Raw genomic sequence first — 20509 nt, 5'->3', positions numbered from 1 at the left:
AATTTGACATATTTTGCCCAAACGCTCAAGTCCATACTAGGCTACTTATAAGCTGCATAGGCCTATGTATCCAAATTTGATTCAAGTTTTTGTAAGATAAATAAATAATTTTAGACAATACTTTATATTCTATAGGTAACAGTGTTATGTATGGTACGACGTGCTGTACGTCATACTGTACGTTGTTAGGGTTTACGACAGTGTGCTGCTTTACGGATTAATGGGTTGTCAGAATGAGTGGCACATGTCATTAAAACATGTTGGGGCTAGGGGGCAGTATTTTCACGGCTGGATAAAAAAACGTACCCGATTTAATCTGGTTACTAATCCTACCCTGTAACTAGAATATGCATATACTTATTATATATGGATAGAAAACACCCTAAAGTTTCTAAAACTGTTTGAATGGTGTCTGTGAGTATAACAGAACTCATTTGGCAGGCAAAACCCTGAGACATTTTCTGACAGGAAGTGGATACCTGATGTGTTGAATGACCTTTAAGCCTATGCCATTGAAACACACAGGGGTTGATTAATGTTTTGGCACTTCCTATTGCTTCCACTAGATGTCACCAGCCTTTACAAAGTGTTTTGAGTCTTTTACTGTGAGATCTGACCGAACAAGAGCCATGGAACGGTGATGGCCGATTAGACTCTGGCGCGAGTTCATGTTGGGTACCCTCGTTCCAATACGTTATAAAAGAGAATGCATTCGTCCACCTTGAATATTATTCATGTTCTGGTTAAAAAAGGCACTAATGATTTATGCTATACAACGTTTGACATGTTTGAACAAACGTAAATATATTTTTTCCCCTCGTTCATGACGAGAAGTCCGGCTGGTTTAGATCATGTGCTAACAACACGGAGCTTTTTGGACATAAATGATGAGCTTTTTTGAACAAAACTACATTCGTTATGGACCTGGGATTCCTGGAAGTGACATCTGATGAAGAGAATCAAAGGTAATGGATTATTTACATAGTATTTTCGATTTTAGATCTCTCCAACATGGCCGTTTGTCTGTATAGCAAAGCGTATTTTTCTGGGCGCAGTGCTCAGATTATTGCAAAGTGTGATTTCCCAGTAAGGTTATTTTTAAATCTGGCAAGTTGATTGCGTTCAAGAGATGTAAATCTATAATTCTTTAAATGACAATATAATATTTTACCAATGTTTTCTAATTTTAATTATTTAATTTGTGGTGCTGACTTGACTGCCGGTTATTGGAGGGAAACGATTTCCTGAACATCAACGCCATAGTAAACCGCTGTTTTTGGATATAAATATGAACTTGATAGAACTAAAAATGCATTTATTGTCTAACATAATGTCCTAGGAGTGTCATCTGATGGAGATTGTTAAAGGTTAGTGCATCATTTTAGCTGGTTTTATGGTTTTGGTGACGCCTGTCTTTGAATTGACAAAACATTACACACAGCTATTGTCAATGTACTCTCCTAACATAATCTAACTTTATGCTTTCGCCGTAAAACCTTTTTGAAATCGGACAACGTGGTTAGATTAAGGAGATGTTTATCTTTCAAAGGGTGTAAGATAGTTGTATGTTTGAAAAATCAGAATTTTGACATTTATTTGGTTTCAAATTTGCCGCTCTTGAAATGCACCTGCTGTTGATAGGGTGCACCACGGGTGGCACGCTAGCGTCCCACATAGCCCCAAGAAGTTAAACGACAGAGTGATGTACAATGTGAAACTGTGCAGATGTGCGTTCTTCTACAGCTAGGCTAGATATAACATTGGCGACGAAGATGGCTGAATTCAGTTTACCTCCGCCAGCACAATTCCTCGCCGTGCCTGGCGAACCTCCAGTCCCGTGGAATAACTGGCTCGAAAGCTTTAACACTTATCTCGAAGCTATGGACTTTTCTACAATCTCCGACAAGCGGAGGACAACACTGCTCCGTCACTGCCTCGGTACAGAGGGACATAGGATTTTCAGAGCGCTTGGATCGGCTCCTACATTCACTGCTGCAGTCAGCCTCCTACGGAACCACTTCGCCGGGAAAGAGCGAGTGCTCCTCCGACGCTACCGGCTACGGAAGAGACACCAACGGCCGGGTGAGTCCATTCAAAGCTACGTGGCTAATCTGAGGGATTTGGCTAGCTCTTGTAACTACGGGACACTTCAGGACGAGATCATCAGGGATCAGATGTTGATAGAGGGGACGTTATGTGAAAAGACAAGGGAGAAACTGCTTTTGGAATCGGACAATTTACAACTAGATGGAGCTATTAAAATAGCACTCCAGGTTGAAGCGGCGTTGGAATGCTCTACTATGCTAACAGACAGCTCTGCAGCATACACTCGGCCCCCAGCCATTCTCACACAGCAGCTTCAGCCCGAGCAGGCGCACTACAACGATCACGCGCTGCGCACGGCCTCCCACGTCGATAGCTGCATGGACACAGACACCGGCATGCCCGTGCAGCAGGCACACAGACAAACAAACAGAAGTAGCTGTGACAACTGTGGGGCTAGCTCTCACAATTCAAGGGCTTCAAACTGCCCAGCCCGTGAGAAAATATGCAAGAACTGTTCAAAATACAATCACTTTGCGAAAGTGTGTCGTTCTGCCCCAGCTACTAGCTCCACCCAGCACAGGCCCTTAGTTTCATCTCACTCTCAACATGAACACACAGAAATCCGAACTGTCTCCACCAACCATGTGTCATTCAGGACATGCACTGTGCAGCTGGGTGAGGTGGGTTTGCCTTTGCTGCTGGATACTGGTGCTGCGGTGTCGTTGCTCAACCTTGCCACTTACTTCAAGTCTTTCAGTCACCTACCACTCCAACAGCCCTCCAATGCCCTGTGTGGGTACGGTAGATCCAAGATAGACATTGTAGGCACCCTCCAGGTCCCAATACACTACGGCACCAAGCATCTGCCATCATTCACATTTCATGTTGCAAAGCGGGGTGCCAACCTCTTGGGCCTCGACCTCTTCACAGGCTTGGGATTCACACTGAGAGATGACAGTAGGTCAGCTATCCACCAGGTTACCTGCACATGGCAACAGAACTGGCCAACTCTGTTTGATGGACTGGGCTGCCTCACAGCCTTTACTCACAGGCCCCTAGTGAATCCGGAAGTGACCCCAGTCATGCAGCCCCTGTGGCGCATTCCCTTTGCACTGCGTGATGACGTCACAAAAGATCTCCAGGCACAGTTGGATGCAGCATCATTGAGCCAGTCAACGCTGCCCCCTGGATTTCAAACTTGGTCATTGCAACCAAAAAGTCAGGTGGAATCCGGACCTGTGTGGATCTCCGTGCTGTGAACAAGGCCGTTGTCCCGGATAAGTACCCCTTGCCTACAGCTGAGGAGCTGACCGCACAATTCAATGGCTCCAAGATCTTCACGAAGCTTGACCTTCGTCAGGGTTATCTTCCGGTACCCCTCCATGCAGCTAGCAGAGACCTCACGGCCTTTGTCACACATGCTGGCGTGTTCAGATATACACGCATGCCTTTTGGACTTAGCTCCGCCCCCAGCTGCTTCCAGAAGGTGACGAGCACCATCCTCGCTGGAATACCTGGGGTGGCGGTCTATCTGGATGACATCGTGGTCCACGGCCCTGACCTCCACATCCATGATTATCGACTCCACAGAGTATTCAGCGCTCTACTGCAGAACAACCTGACCCTTAACGGTGGAAAGTGCACCTATGCAGCTCCAGCCGTCGAGTTTGTGGGGTTCCGCCTGTCGGCCAAAGGCATTGGCCCACTCATGTCGAACATTGAAGCCGTTCACCGGATCTCGGAACCGACCTCAGCCTCTCAGGTGGCCTCATTCTTGGGCATGACAGCTTACTACCTCCAGTTTCTGCCCCACTATTCCCAGACCACAGCGCCCCTTCGCCAGCTCCCCAAGAAGGATGAGCCATGGGCCTGGACAGCAGCCTGCTCAGACGCGGTCCGCTCACTGAAGAGCCAGCTCACCACAGCCCCAGTCTTGGCTCACTTTGACCCCGTCTGCCCCACCATTGTCACATGTGACGCCTCAGCTGGAGCACTAGGAGCTGTCCTCTCACAGCTGCAGAAGGGCATTGAGAGGCCCGTCGCCTTCGCCTCAAGGGCCCTGAGCCCCACAGAACAATGGTACTCTGTGGGCGAACGAGAAGCACTGGCCTGTGTCTGGGCGTGTGAAAGGTGGCACCTCTACCTATATGGCCGTCTGTTCACGCTCCGAACCGACCACCAGTCCCTCACAACGCTACTGTCGGCATCAGGAACTGGCCACAAGCCACTTCGGCTGCACAGATGGGCCGACCGCCTCAAACAATACGACTATCAGCTGAAGTTCACTCCGGGGAGGGATAACGTGGTGGCAGACCTCCTCTCACGCTCCTTTGACGCTCCTACTCCGACCGTCTTGCCAGACGACAACGAAACAGAGCTTGTACAAGTGTTTTACGCTCCTCTTCAGTCAGTCGTCTCACTGGAGGAGCTGAAGCAAGCATTGGAACAGGATCCCACACTGTCTACCCTGCGCACCTACATACGCACTGGATGGCCAGCACACGTGCCAGAAGAGCTGGCGACTTTCGCCAGGGTGAAGCACGAACTTTCTTGCTGGGAAGAAGTCTGTGTCTCTCGAGGGTTTTGCACTGTGGTCCCGAGTGGTCTGCGTGCGCGTGTTCTATCCATGGCGCACGAGGGGCACTTGGGCATAGTGAAGGTCAAACAGCGATGTTGAGACCTTGTGTGGTGGCCAGGCATCGACCACGACATTGAAGCCCTGGTCAGGGATTGTGCTGCATGCCTCCTCAGTGGAAAAACAGGACAGTCCGCCCCACCCCCCCTGCAGCCTCTCGCATGGCCGTCCCGCCCCTGGGAGCACATCCAACTGGACATCTGTGGCGAGATCCATGGACACGCAGTCCCTCACCATCAGCGCTCCTGGTGGTGGTGTATGACCTCCACTCTAAGTGGCCAGAAGTGGTTCCTGTCGGAACTGTCACAGCACAGGCCATCGTGGACATCCTAGACAGCCTGTTCACAAGGTGGGGCCTACCCCTCACCCTTACCACGGACAATGGGCCCCAGCTAACCTCTGCCGAGTTCTCCTCATATCTCAGCAATAAGGGAATCAAACACATCCGCACGGCCTACTACAACCCACAAGCTAACGGAGGGGTGGAACGCTTCAACCAAACGCTGAAGAACGGCATCAGAGCGCACCTGGTCCAGGGGTGCATGTTCCAAACTGCTTTGAATCAAACGTTAATGCACTACAGAGCAAGCAAACACACAACAACACAGGCCTCCCCGGCATCCCTCATGCTAGGTCGTGAGATGGAACTGCCACTGGACAGACTCAGAACACAGAGAGTAGCAGAACCGGCGACTAGCTGCACCCAAGAACAGCAGGCAGTGACCAGGCACCAAAGAGCAATGAAACAGCGTTTTGACAAGGCACACAAGGTGAAGAAGTCGATCATCCAAGTGTCTGACTGGGTCCGAGCCCGACGGCCTCAGCGGTGCAACAAAATGGCCTCATTCTGGTCGGACCCCTTGCAGGTCAGTCGACAACTGGGGCCCGCCACATTCATGTTGAGCAATGGATCACGCTGGCACACCAACCGCCTCAGAAAAGTCCCTGCCCCTCGAGGAATACGAATGCACACAAAACAGACATGCAGGCCAGAGACGCCACCGGATGGACCTCCCCCACCACTACCACCCGAGCCCCAGCCTCTGTGGGCTCCCCAAAGGCCAGAGCCACAAGCGGTGGCAGTTGAAGAAAGGCCTATGCGGGCACAAACTCGCCCTGCTCATCTGGGGGACTACTTAACCTCTTTTCATTCTTAGGCTCCGGTAGGTGTCTTAGTCAACCTCCAGGTTAATGGACTGAACTGGCTCGTTTGGAGAGTCCTTCCGTTTAAGGGTTAATGTTTATTTCTTACAGGTATTTCTCTAGGTTCTTGCCCTATGGACATTTTATATATGGTACCAGTCCTTGGTTTTGGAAAGGGGGGGAAATGTTATGTATGGTACGACGTGCTGTACGTCATACTGTACGTTGTTATGGTTTACGACAGTGTGCTGCTTTACGGATGAATGGGTTGTCAGAATGAGTGGCACATGTCATTAAACGACAGAGTGATGTACAATGTGAAACTGTGCAGATGTGCGTTCTTCTACAGCTAGGCTAGATATAACAAACAGCTGTCACACCCTGATCCGTTTCACCTGTCTTTGTGCTTGTCTCCAACCCCCTCCAGGTGTCGTCCATCTTCCTCATTATCCCCAGTGTATTTATACCTGTGTTCTCTGTTTGTCTGTTGCCAGTTCGTCTTGTCAGGTCTTACCAGCGTGTTTTCCCATCTCCCTGCTTGCTCAAGTTCTGTTTCCTAGTTTCCCGGGGTCTGACCATTCTGCCTGCCCTGACCCCGAGCCTGCCTGCTGTTCTGTACCTTCTTGACTCTGCCCTGGATTATGGACCTCTGCCTGCCTTAGACCTGTCTTTTGCCTGCCCCCTGTTTGGGTCAATCAAATCAAATCAAATGTATTTATATAGCCCTTCTTACATCAGCTGATATCTCAAAGTGCTGTACAGAAACACAGCCTAAAACCCCAAACAGCAAGCAATGCAGATGTAGAGGCACGGTGGCTAGGAAAAACTCACTAGAAAGGCCAAAACCTAGGAAGAAACCTAGAGAGGAACCAGGCTATGAGGGGTGGCCAGTCCTCTTCTGGCTGTGCCGGGTGGAGATTATAACAGAACATGGCCAAGATGTTCAAATGTTCATAAATGACCAGCATGGTCAAATAATAATAATCACAGTAGTTGTCGAGGGTGCAACAAGTCTACACCTCAAGAGTAAATGTCAGTTGGCTTTTCATAGCCGATCATTGAGAGTATCTCTACCGCTCCTGCTGTCTCTAGAGAGTTGAAAACAGCAGGTCTGGGACAGGTAGCACATCCGGTGAACAGGTCAGGGTTCCATAGCCGCAGGCAGAACAGTTGAAACTGGAGCAGCAGCACGGCCAGGTGGACTGGGGACAGCAAGGAGTCATCATGTCAGGTAGTCCTGAGGCATGGTCCTAGGGCTCATGTCCTCCGAGAGAGAGAAAGAAAGAAAGAGAGAAAGAGAGAATTAGAGAGAGCGTACTTAAATTCACACAGGACACCGGATAAGACAGGAGAAATACTCCAGATATAACAGACTGACCCTAGCCCCCCGACACATAAACTACTGCAGCATAAATACTGGAGGCTGAGACAGGAGGGGTCAGGGGACACTGTGGCCCCATCCGATGATACCCCCGGACAGGGCCAAACAGGAAGGATATAACCCCACCCACTTTGCCAAAGCACAGGGATATCACTACAGGGATATCTTCAACCACCAACTTACCATCCTGAGACAAGGCCAAGTATAGCCCACAAAGGCTATACTCGGCTATACTCAATAAACATCTGTGACTCTAGCTGTCTGCATCTGGGTCTTATCCTGAGGTCTGATAACAGCGTTACTGTAATAATAAGCCTACTTTTTGTCCAGATATAGACATTTACATTTTAGTCATTTAGCAGACGCTCTTATCCAGAGCGATATAGCCGACACTTCTTACAGTATATATACAAAGGTATGTGGACATCCTTTCAAAATAGTGGATTCGGCTATTTCAGCCAGATCTGTTGCAGACAGGTGTATAAAATCGAGCACACAGCCATGCAATCTCCATAGACAAACCTTGGCAGTAGAATGGCCTTACTGAAGAGCTCTGTGACTTTCAACGTGGCACCATCATAGGACGACATCTTTCCAGTTGGTCAAATTTCTGCCCTGCTAAAGCTGCCCTGGTCAACTGTAAATGCTGTTATTGTGAAGTGGAAACGTCTAGGAGCAACAATAGCTCAGCTGCGAAGTGGTAGGCCACACAAACTCACAGAATGGGACTGCCAAGTGCTGAAGCTCATAGTGTGCAAAAATCATCTGACCTCTGTTCCAACACTCACTACCGAGTTCTAAACTGCCTCTGGAAATGTAACCGATGTGAAATGGCTAGCTAGTTGGCGGTGGTGCGCGCTAATAGCGTTTCAATCGGTGACGTCACTCGCTCTGAGACAGTGAAGTAGTTGTTCCCCTTGCTCTGCAAGGCCTGCGGCTTTTGTGGCGCGATGAGTAACGATGCTTCGTGGGTGTCAGTTGTTGATGTGTGCAGAGGGTCCCTGGTTCCGGCGAGGAGAGGGGCGGAAGCTATACTGTTACAGAAGCAACATCAGTACAATAACTGTTTGTCGGGAGCTTCATGAAATGGTTTTCCAGGGGTGACCAGCCTCACACAAGCCTAAAATCTCCATGAACAATGCATCGGCTTGCCACCAGAGAACTATGGAGCAGTGGACATGCGTTCTCTGGCAGTCTGGTGGACGAATCTGGTTTTGGCGGATGCCAGGAGAACGCTACCTGCCCAAATGCATAGTGCCAACTTTAATATTTGGTGGAGGAGGAATAATGGTCTGGGGCTGTTTTTTATGGTTTGGGATAGGCCCCTTAAGTTCCAGTGAAGGGAAATCTTGACGCTACAGCATACAATGACATTCTATACTATTCTGTGCTTCCAACTTTGTGGCAACAGTTTGGGGAAGGCACTTTCCTATTTCAGCTTGACAATGCCCCCGTGCACAAAGCGAGGTCCATAAAGTAAGGGTTTGTTGAGATCGGTGTGGAAAGACTTGACTAGCCTACACAGAGCCCTGACCTCAACCCCATTGAACACCTTTGGGATGAATTGGAACGCCGACTGTGAGCCAGCCTAATCGCCAATGTCAGTGCTCGCACTCAATAATGCTCTTGTGGCTGAATGGAAACAAGTCCCCCGCAGCAATGTTCCAACATCTAGTGGAAAGCCTTCCCAGAAGAGTGGAGGCTGTTATAGACGACACCATTCTGTATACTTCCGGCCCTTCTTTGGACACTGTGTTAACTAACCTCCAGACGAGCTTCAATGCCATACAACTCTCCTTCCGTGGCCTCCAACTGCTCTTAAATGCAAGTAAAACTTAAATGCATGCTCTTCAACCGATCGCTGCCCGCACCTGCCCGCCCGTCCAGCATCACTACTCTGGATGGTTCTGACTTAGAATATGTGGACAACTACAAATACCTAGGTGTCTGGTTAGACTGTAAACTCTCCTTCCAGACTCACATTAAGCATCTCCAATCCAAAATTAAATCTAGAATCGGCTTCCTATTTCGCAACAAAGCATCCTTCACTCATGCTGCCAAACATACCCTCGTTAAACTGATTATCCTACCGATCCTTGACTTAGGCGATGTCATTTATAAAATAGCCTCCAACACTACTCAGCAAATTGGATGCAGTCTATCACAGTGCCATCCATTTTGTCACCACAGCCCCATATACGACCCACCACTGCGACCTGTATGCTCTTGTTGGCTGGCCCTCGCTTCACAATCGTCGCCAAACCCACTGGCTCCAGGTCATCTATAAGTCTTTGCTAGGTAAAGCCCCGCCTTGTCTCAGCTCACTGGTCACCATAGCAGCACCCACCCATAGCATGCGCTCTAGCAGGTATATTTCACTGGTCACCCCCAAAGCCTATTCCTCCTTTGCTTCCAGTTTTCTACTGCCAATGACTGGAACGAATTGCAAAAATCACTGAAGCTGGAAACTCATACCTCCCTCACTAAGTTTAAGCATCAGCTGTCTGAGCAGCTCACAGGTCACTGCTCATAGCCCATCCAACTACTTCATCCCCATATTGTTATTTATTTATATGTTCCTTTGCACCCCAGTATCTCTACTTGAACATTTTCTTTATTTTAACATTTATTTAACTAGGCAAGTCAGTTAAGAACAAATTCTTAATTTCAATGAGAGCCTAGGAACAGCAGGTTAACTGTCTGTGCAGGGGCAGAACAACAGATTTGTACCTTGTCAGCTTGGGGATTTGAACTTGCAGCCTTTCAGTTACTAGTCCAACGCTCTAACCACTAGGCTACCCTGCCACCCCACTCATCTTCTGCACATCTATTTATTGCCTTATGTCCCTAATCTTACCTCATTTGCACACACTGTATATAGATATTTTCTATTGCGTTGTTGACTGTACGTTTGTTTATTCCATGTGTAACTCTGTGTTGTTGTTTGTGTCGCACTGCTTTGCTTTATCTTGGCCAGGTCGCAGTTGTAAATGAGAACTTGTTCTCAACTGGCCTCCCTGGTTAAATAAAGGTGAATTTAAAAAAAAATGTAAAGGGGAGACCAACTCCATATTAATGCCCATGATTTTGGAATGAGATATTTGATGAGCAGGTGTCCACATACTTTTGGTCATGTAGTAAACTTTTAATGAAGGGAAAACAGCTTATTTGACCACAGTGACTTTTCAGGGTTGGTACTGAGAGTACAATAAGTGCTAAAACGAATTTTCTACATATTCATGCTTTCGAATGTATGCTATCTTTGTACCACCAGTCTGCATCTTATCAATATTGTGTGTATACACAAGGTACATTTGTGATATTGTACTATATTTAGTCTCTGGACACAAGGGATTACTGTTCTTTATACATTTCATGAAACACGTCATGCCATCAGAACAGCTTAAATTCTTTGGGGCATGGACTCTACAAGGTGTCGAAAGTGTTCCACAGAGATGCTGGCCCATGTTGATTCTAATGCTTCCCACAGTTGTGTCAAGTTGGCTGGATGTCCTTTGCGTGGTGTAGCATTATTGATAAACATTGGAAACTGTTGAGCGTGCAAACCCAGCAGCGTTGCAGTTTTTGATACAAACCGGTGCGCCCGGCACCTACTACCGTACCCCGTTCAAAGGCACTTAAATCCTTTGTCTTGCCCATTCACCCTGTTTGGCACACATACACAATCCATGTTTCAATTGTCTCAAGGGTTAAAAATCCTTCTTTAAATCGGTCTCCTCCCCTTCGTCTACTCTGAAGTGGATTTAACAAGTGACATCAATAAGGGATCATAGCTTTCACCTGGATTTACCTGGTCAGTCATGGAAAGAACATGTTTTGTACACTCAGTGTATATATAAAAATATGTAAAGAAATTCACAAACACACTCTCACATACATACACACACACACACGAGTATATTCTGTATAAGCAAATCCAATGCAACTCAATGGAGACTTGCATAGTATACAGCCTGGACCAATATACAGCTCTATAAAAACATAAAACAATATCTAAGAAATCCACTCTCTCTCTCCCCTAGAGAAAATCAAGAAGTCAATTCAATTTACCCCAAATCAGTCTAAGGATGCAGCTCAAAAGGCTTCTCTGATCTGCATTGTTGTGAAAGCCAATGTCCCGAGAGTATCGATCATTACATGATCGCACTTTCACTTCGTTTCATACCTTCTGTTTTTATATCAATGCAGAATGAGGGAGAAATGTTCATCACAGCACTGCCATCCAGTGGACATTCATTGGTTATGACAAAGTCACTTTTCTTAGGTATGAGGAAGCATAAACGACCTGTCGGCGAACATTGTAATTTCATCACAACTTCGCAGCAAATGGGAGCAATAAACTAAAAAGAAAGTTGAAAGACAGTTGTGCACCACTGCGAGAGAATGGGCCGTTCAGTAAGTACCGTTGCAAAACATTTTGCCAAACGAACGCACCCCGGTTAAACAAAATTGTAATTGTGAAGCCCATTAAGAGAAAATATCTGTCTAAAGATGAAAAACAGCCTTTCAAAGTATTGACATTTACTTTATTTTAGTCATGAAGAAAATAATATACAAACAGTGAGCCATCAACACGTGGCACGAACAGTTTAGCCTGGGTGGTTGGACCGGTTGGTTTAATTGTCAGGCGTTGATTTGATGCTGTTGTCGACCAGATTCTTGTCCAGTGTCTCAATGTGGAACCAGGGTCCATCTCCCTTTGTTCTCATCTGCTTACGCACCTCTAGCTGTTTCAGTCTGCAGATACAAAAACATTACATTTGCCAACAAATCCTTTGTACAGATTGCAGATGTGTATTGTCCTTTAATATTTTACTTTCCACTTTGTTAATACAAAACATAAGGAATGCAAGCACTATGTTGCAAGAGGACCTAAATGTTAGGGCAGCAAACCAATTAGATACAGGCTATGCAGTCAGTGGCAGCTCATCACTGTGTGACACTTACCTCATCTCACCCTTCTCAGACTCAATCTGTATCAGAGCCATCATTTTCTCATAGTCTTTCACTGGGGAGTCATAGAAGGTCCGTGAGATCCACCTGGTGATAGGATGCTGCAAATACAGGAATAACAATAGGACTCACAATCAACTTTGCCCAAGTCTGATTGTAAGCAATCTCCAATGTGAATGTTTTGATCAGATTTATAGGCTAGATGATGCCATTTCATTTTCTGATAGAATGACTAGTCACTTCGGATATTTGCTAATAAGGCATGGATTGTGATGAGTGAATACAACCGCGGGATCGTAGTACCTTGTAGTACTCCCAATGCTCAGGCTCATAACCTTCAGGAATTCCAGCCAGCTCAGCCTCACCTTAAAAAAAAAAAACAGAATAAATATTTAGGTTCATTTATATTTTACCACATTTCTCCATAAACATGAACTGAAAGTGCCTTCATCATCACCCCTGTCCCATGTACAAATTGAACATTTCTGTACAATGGAAATATCTACACACACTTACCGACAAACACATTCACAGATGTCACAAAGACTGCAACTGGGATTCCAGTAAGCAGGATGTAGAATTTCTAGGAAGAAAAGTGGAGGGGGTGAATAAGTTAGTGAATAATGTGGTTCAGTGCTGTGGACAGTGATGTAAATAGGATAGTTCTAGTCCTTGATCATGACTCACAGTTCCATTACATTACACATAAGAGTCATTGGACGAAGGCATCTTCTGTATGGGAGAGTTGTATTAAGAGCCCTGACGCTTGGTCTGAACATTAACACGCACTGCTTGCGTTAAGGTTTTGGAAGCATAAGGAAAAACAAAAAAAGGTTCAAATTGATAGACAACTATATGTAGTTAGTGTTCCCACACGGCCATATCTCCATGTTACAGCGCTTGTTTACGGACAACAGAGGCAACAACCTATGCTAATTAGCTATCTAACATGCTCCGAACACCTGTATAAGTGTAACTGTGTATTTTCGTCAGATGGAGGCACATAGCTGTATGGATTTGTGAACAACTCCTAATGTTTCTTATTTGAAAGATTCTTTCTCGCTGATGAAAGTTGAAGACCATTTGTTTCTGAAGCCGTATCGCAAGCGATGATTGACTTTTCTAAACATTATAACACAGCGTCGGTATTGTTGTTCACATGAGCCAGTCTTGGCTGAAGCTAACCGCTGAAAACTGCAGAGAGAAGGCAGAATGTTTCTTAAAAACTGTATTGTTGTTTAAGGGCTTGTAAGTAAGCATTTCACTGTAAGGTCGACACCTGTTGTATTCTGCACGTGACAAATACAATTTGATTTAGAATAGCGCCTAGAGTTTAATAACTAGTTCTAGTCTGAATAATTAGAAACATACCAATAACTGCAGAAACCTCCGGTCATAGAAGCCAGTGGGCTTGATGATAAACATCTGCTTCCCATGGCTTCCCCAGCGGACTGCCACTGCAAAGCAACGTTTTCAGGGATGTTAAACACGGCAACACATTATTTATGTGTGCATATAAAGCATTGCATTACTGTATTGCTGCACCTAGACAGGAAAAGGTTGTTAGTTAGTTACCATTCAACTAGCTAACTATTGTTCAGTGTTGTGTCAAAAATGAAATTCTGTCATCACTGTGACACTTGGGTGAAATAAAATTCAGTTGTTTTGTGTGTGTTGTGCTAGCAAGGCTGTGTGTATTTAGCTTGGCTGCCAGCTAGCTTAGCAGCTATCGTTTGTCCACTAAGCAGGTCAACAACACGTCAAGTTCATGAGCATCACATGTCGTTTGAGAACTATGAAAATCAATCAGTAAAATTTGATTTGTATGTTGTCGTTTGTAGTGCTGGCAAGAGACACGTGAGAGAAAGATGGCTAACTAGGTCATACCATGGCTAGCTAGCCAACTAGCAACGATAAGAATAGGTTAGCAGGAAGCTAACGTTAGCCAGTCACACAGGACTACCTACAAGGTCACAATACGAAATGCCCACCACGAAGGAAGGAATTGTAGATGTTGGAAACGTGGAATACCATTTACCTTTATCTGTACGTTGTGCAGTTCTGCTGAGCAAATTCACCGCAGAATTCCCCGATTTTAGAGGATTTAGCCTGGCTGCAAAAGCAGCAGCAGACCGAAGAACACTCATGCCCACCATCGCGACTGAGGGCAAGCGGATTGGCAGACGCTTCTGTGATTGGCTCGACCATGTAGAGTCGAAGCAGCCTTATTTACTAAGGGAAAACATATGCCAATAAGAATAACAAAATGAAGAAGTTATGTAAATATTTAATTTCCAATATGTTGCTTTGTATTAGCTTTTGTTCATGATTAAAATTGCTAAAAGTATTTAGGTGTGTTTATTTATTTTGATGATGCATCCTGGGTAGAGTATTAGAGCAAACATGGCGGCGCCCTCAACAGGACGTGTTTTGACACTTTGCAGACAGTTTCAAAACGCTTTTAGGATATCTACACCCTTATCAGCTCAACAGTCTGCTGTCACTTTGACCAAATCTCAGTCTTATACTCACAGGTAAGAATCTAAAGCCTACCGTTTCTAACAGCCAAATACATGATCTAAACGTGATTTGATTCTCAATTGCGATATTGTTCTAAAACATAAAGCCCTTAACTTTCATATCACATCCAAATAATTTCACAAATGCAAAATATACACTTACTGTACACCACACGAGGTTGGTGACACCTTAATTGAGGACGGGATCATAGTAATGCCTGGAATGGAATTAATGGAATGGTATTGATTTCCATGTTTGATTCCAATCATACCATTCCAGTCTTTATTATGAGCCGTCCTCAGCTGTTCAGCGCCTGTTAGATAGATAATTAGCACAGATGGTCCCTCTGTTTTCTGGCTGTAAACACATGACTAACATATGACCGTGTGGGAACCCTAACCCTATAAAAGCTATGTATCAATGTAATCTTTGTTTTATGAAAATCATTTATCTTTGATTTGAAAGATATAGTTCAATATACTTCCAAAACCGTATCGCAAGAGATGCATATTTAATGTTTAGATTGAGTTTAGCAGCTCTTAAACTCCCAGGTACAGAAGATGCCTTCCTTCAATGATTCTTGTGATAATGTAATGGAACTGTGTGTCATTTCCATGGGCTATCACCACCATGGCACTGTCTGTAATGTAATGGTGAGAATGCTGATGAATGTATTTTACCATGTACCTAAATCTGCTGTGGTCCCCTCTGTTAGGCTAACATCTCCTCTTTTGAGCTCAAGTTCGCACTGTCACGTGGGCCTTGTCCGTCAGTGTCGGCCTCTGCACACAACCAACAGCAGCAGAGGACTTGAGGAGTTTTTTCGACATACCTGAAAACTGGGGGGAGGTAACTGTGTCAGGTTAGCCTTTTGACAGTATATCTGATCACCAAAGCTAAGCTTTTTTTAATAAAAAAAAAAAAATACATTTCCTCCGACTAAGGGACTGGTAAGTATCTGAGTATGACATTGATTATTTTCATGATTAATTGTAGGAGCACCATGGATGGCCAAGCAACTAAGGACAAAAAGTAATGAGGACTTACACAAGCTCTGGTAGGTGGTGGATGTTAACACTAAGTACGTTTACATGCACACTAATAATTTGATATTAAACAGAGTATGGGATTAGTCATGTAAACAACTTACTCTGCTTATCTTAATCTGCGTAAGGTCATAATCGAAGTAAGCATAAGTTGATTAAAACACCTGGTTTTCTGATTCATCTTTCAAATTATTAGGACATGTAAACAGCTTAATCGGCTTTCCAGTGGTGTATATGATCTGTGTATGTGTCAGCACCAGGTATGAGCGAGTGAAGTGAGTTTGGAAAAACTGAAAGTATGTATCTTATAGTTTTCACATACAAACTTTATGTCCGAACTCCGAATCAAATAGTCTTCACAAAAATAACATGGTAGAACGTTTGTGATTGGCGATTTCTCTGCATTTATCAAAGTCCCATTAGGTAGCCTCATTTCAGATGTGTCCATGTAAACAGGATTATTAAGGAAATCGTTCTTCTTGCAAAGCATGTAAACATTAAAGAACTATTAACCTATCACAATCGCATTATTGTGTGCATGTAACCGTGCTCATTGAATGAAGAGCACTGACCTCCAGAATGAATATCCATGAACTAAACTGTTCTCAGAGGTATGTGCTCTTGAAAGAGAAGAACATGCTGCTTACCACTGAGCAGGAGTCCAAAAGGCAAAGGATTCAGATGCCAAGTCCAGAGCGACTAAAGAAGGTAGATGACACAGCACTTCTGACCAGGTTCACCATTATTAAACATCTGGAAATATTTCTAGTAGGGCATAGGTAATAATACAAGAATTTCAAAGGGGAAGGATTAATATCAATGACAGCTATCAATGGGTCTCTTTTGTAGAAGTGTTATTGGTCCAACTAGCACCTTTAAATATGAATGCAGATACTCCAGTCCACTGAAATTGAGACAACCCTTATCTCCTCAGATTGAAAGGTCTATGAAGAGACTAGACACAGTGGTGAAGGAGAGAGAAGACGCCCTCTGCCTGCTCCAGACAGGCCAGGAGAGAGCAAGGCCTGGGGCCTGGAGAAAGAACGTCTTTGGACGGGTCTACTGGTACGGAGCTTCCATACACAACACACCACCTTCATACAATATCTCCTTCCACAACTAAGTGTTGCTTTCACCTTACTGTCCTCGTTTCCCATTCAATTTTCAAACATGCTGTACAAAATGTAGCATGTTAGCATGGCCGACATTGAATGAAGTGAACCGTCTTTGGAAAACTATCGGGGTTGAGGAATTAAGTACTCGAAGCAAACAAAGGCAGTTCTCCTGAAAAATATTCAAAGTTACTTCATAGGTGTCAAATGGCACGTTTGAATGTTATTGTACACTGAGATCATTGTATTTTTTTTCTAGGTACCGGTTTAGAGAGCATGCCCTTCCTTGGTACATGAACAAGCGATACAAACGCAAACGTTTCTACACACCCCTATTTGTCACCCCCCCACATGAGGTAAGAAATATTGTTCATGCATTCATTTATAAGTGTACAATATGAGAACCTCCAAGCAGAGCACTTAACCATGTCACCTCTTGCATCATTTTTGTCCTGGGCCAGCTTCAACTTCACAAGGGCAAAAGCACTTGTCTGTTGTCTCAATTAGTCTTCTTTATTTTGTCCAGGCTTCGTCTAGAGAAACACCTCCGTGCTAAGACCAGAAAGCAGAACGGAGAGAGACAAACGCAAGCCAGGCTCCAGGAGAAGTTTCCTCAAATGAAGGCCCAGTCATCATGACTGTTAATGACCAAGAAACATCATTCTCCCTCCTGCCATTCAGATTGGAGCTTGTGACTGTATCTAAATTAATTTACCCCCTGTTTTTTTCAGCATTTATTTGATGTTCGTAGACTAGCATTTGAATGTCTTCCTCTGTATCATGATGCCTTGACATTGGTTATATGGTTATTAATATTAAAGTGATGTACAGACTGAGTTTGTGCCCTATTTTTAAGCCACAGAAATCTAAATATCGTTCAAAACTTAATTTTGAAGTTGAAAGATTGCGCCAAGAATAAATTGTGGGTGAATAAATATTCAGATATTAATCAAACTTTTATAATGCTGCAAGCCCTTTCCAGCAATTGTCACTGCAGGTATTCTGAACATTGTCTTTTCTATTATGAATGGGATATTTTTCATACCTGTTTGATCGCTCAGACAAGTGTAATAAACTATAATTACAAACGTGAACATTGTCTAACAAAAGTAAGTTATAGACCTTCAATACTCGTTACCAAATTATGCCAAGATGGATCTTGAACTTCGATACCATTACATGAATGGTCAATGGTGAAAACCCTACAAGCCAGTGATATAGAGACAGTTAGAAAAGGTTTGTTTTCAGTGGTGCAAAGTACTTAAGTAAAAATTATTTAAATAGTTTTTGGGGAATCTGTACTTTAACCATTTATATTTTTGACAACTTCAGTACATTCATAAAGGACAAAAATGTACTTTTGAATTCTTCCACTTTCCCTGACACCCAAAATTACATTTTGAATGCTTTGTATGACAGGAAAATGGTCCAATTCACACACTTATCAAGAGAACATCCCTGGCCATCCCCTGCCTCTGATCTGGCAGACTCAATAAACACAAATGCTTAGTTTATAAATTATGTCTAAGTGTTGGAATGTGCCCCTGGCTATTACATTTTTTTAAAACAATACAATTGTGTTGTCTGCTTTGCTTAATTTTTTTATTATTTTTACTTTTGATACTTAAGTATATTTCAAACCAAATACTTTCAGACTTCTCAACTAGTATTTTACTGGGCAACTTTCACATTTACTTGACTAATTGAGTACTTTTTCCACCACTGTTTGTTTTGGACATTTTTTATCAAATGTATTTGACAGGGACAATGCACTGTATTTCTGTAAATGTGCCAGATTTAGCCAGCTGGCTTTGTGATGTAACAAAGGTAGCTGATGATGTAATGAAAACAGACAGTTAAATAGGTGTGTGTAGAACTGTTGCACATTTTCTCTGGAAATGAGGACCGCACCTACTGGTCAAAAGAAGTGAATTACATCTCCAATTGAAGTCAATAATAAGGTATGGACGATGTCCATAAATTAGACAACAATACTGAACATTTGTAGCCCGTTGGTAGTGGTAGGCTTCTGACTGTGATCTCTGACCCCTGTAACAGTGAATAGGGGCAAAATTTCCTGCGGTGTTTAGGCTTGTTTACTAGGCTAAGTAGTGTATTGGGGTAGGCTATGTGCAGCATGGGCATACAGGAAACCACTCTGTAGCCGCTTAACTCACCTTGGCCATGAGCTCTATAGCTCACAGCTATTGCATCACCTACAAAGCATCAACTGAATGTTACATGTGTTTCCTGTCAGGTATTTTAATTGTCTATATTGTCTACTTGTTAAATGTTTGTAAAGTCTTAATTTGTAATAGTTTGTAATGTCTTATCAATTGGTGTTGGACCACAGGAAGATTAGCTTAACGTTATAGCGTTAGCTAATGGGGATTCTAGTAGAAATTCACAAGACTGTTAACAGATTCACATTGATCACAGAATCCGACTGATAATCTTAATAGAAGTTTGAGCTTGTTTGTTTGAGCTTTTTACTGGACAACCGACACTTGACAGAAGGGCTAATCCATAGAAAGAAAATGTGATCTTGGATCTTGAACTCCCCTAGCTACATTTCGACTTAATGTTCAATATTACTAGTGGCACTCTGTCCTTACGAACAGTAAATCATTGGGTCTGACTGTTTTGATTTAATGCAATTTCATCATCGATAGTGAAACAACCACCACATAATCGTCAACTCATTAATCCGCCCCTACAAAACATGAATTCCTTTGTTGTTTATCCTCTTCAGCTATTTTGATATTAGGTGTGATCCTGACTTGGAATGGCCACGAAGTTACACTTTGTTTTAGGTCCAGTTAGTTTGGAAGTTGTGTTAAATGGGGGAGTGTGAGAGCGTGTCATGAGATTCTGCAGTCATTGATATGGGGATGGATAGGCTCCCTCTTATACATTGGACACTGCCTTTAACTACTACGCTCTGCCTGCACCTACCACAACTGGTACTCTGCTGCCTCGCTGTGGTGAGAGCACTAAACACACTGAACATGATGGACAAGGATGCTCCATATAGCCATCCATCACTGTCCAGGCACAGCCTGGGTGTATGTAATACAGAATGACAAGATATGGTTTGATATCTCTTCTGAAACTGGGGTGGGGTTATTGATTTCAGGGTTATGTAATGGTTGCGTCCATGTCAGTCCTCAAAGATGAAATTCCATAGAATCGAATTAATCACATCCAATGATTTCCCGTTTTGGAGTTTTGGACATTGTTTTGAAAATGATTCTCCATAGCTGTCATACTTTTGTGATGTCATAAGGTGTTACAGAATTCCCCTTCCTTATTATAAACTGTGATTAAAACTATGGAGTTCATTGGCCTACAACACATGTGTGTGTATTTGCCCTTAAAATGATATTGCTAGATGGAAGAAAATAATAAGGTAGGCCTAAACTGTAATAAGATGTACCTTAAAGATACTATAGATAGCAGGAGACATACCTGGGTTCTAGACTTGTATTTGGGGCAAGCATTTTAGGATTATACATATGGTTAGTGTCAACTTCTACTTACACGTTAAAGCTCAGCCATGTTGCTACATGTTTACTCATTGCCTTCAAGTAGAGCATTATTTGTGAATCTGAATAAAAGCCTAATAAAAGTGTATCGCCCCCAGCTTGGGCAG

At 43.9% G+C, this 20509-nt stretch overlaps 1 protein-coding gene and 1 pseudogene across 1 annotated transcript; one reads left to right on the top strand and one right to left on the bottom strand.

The window, feature by feature from the left end:
- Positions 1-11730: 11730 nt before the first annotated feature.
- Positions 11731-14424, bottom strand: ndufb5 (NADH:ubiquinone oxidoreductase subunit B5). Its single transcript, XM_014149771.2, has 6 exons — positions 14218-14424; positions 13551-13636; positions 12696-12762; positions 12483-12544; positions 12174-12280; positions 11731-11963 (listed from the first exon to the last, which is right to left on the bottom strand). The coding sequence occupies exons 1-6, from the start codon at positions 14333-14335 to the stop codon at positions 11843-11845; spliced, it is 561 nt and encodes a 186-aa protein (XP_014005246.1). The 5' UTR covers positions 14336-14424; the 3' UTR covers positions 11731-11842.
- A 132-nt stretch (positions 14425-14556) lies between these two features.
- LOC106574140 (39S ribosomal protein L47, mitochondrial-like) lies at positions 14557-17693 on the top strand (annotated as a pseudogene).
- The last annotated feature ends 2816 nt before the right edge of the window (positions 17694-20509 follow it).

This window comes from Salmo salar, chromosome ssa16, assembly GCF_905237065.1.
Source record: "Salmo salar chromosome ssa16, Ssal_v3.1, whole genome shotgun sequence".
Lineage (NCBI taxonomy): Eukaryota > Metazoa > Chordata > Actinopteri > Salmoniformes > Salmonidae > Salmo > Salmo salar.
This window is presented reverse-complemented; position numbering and strand designations above follow the sequence as displayed.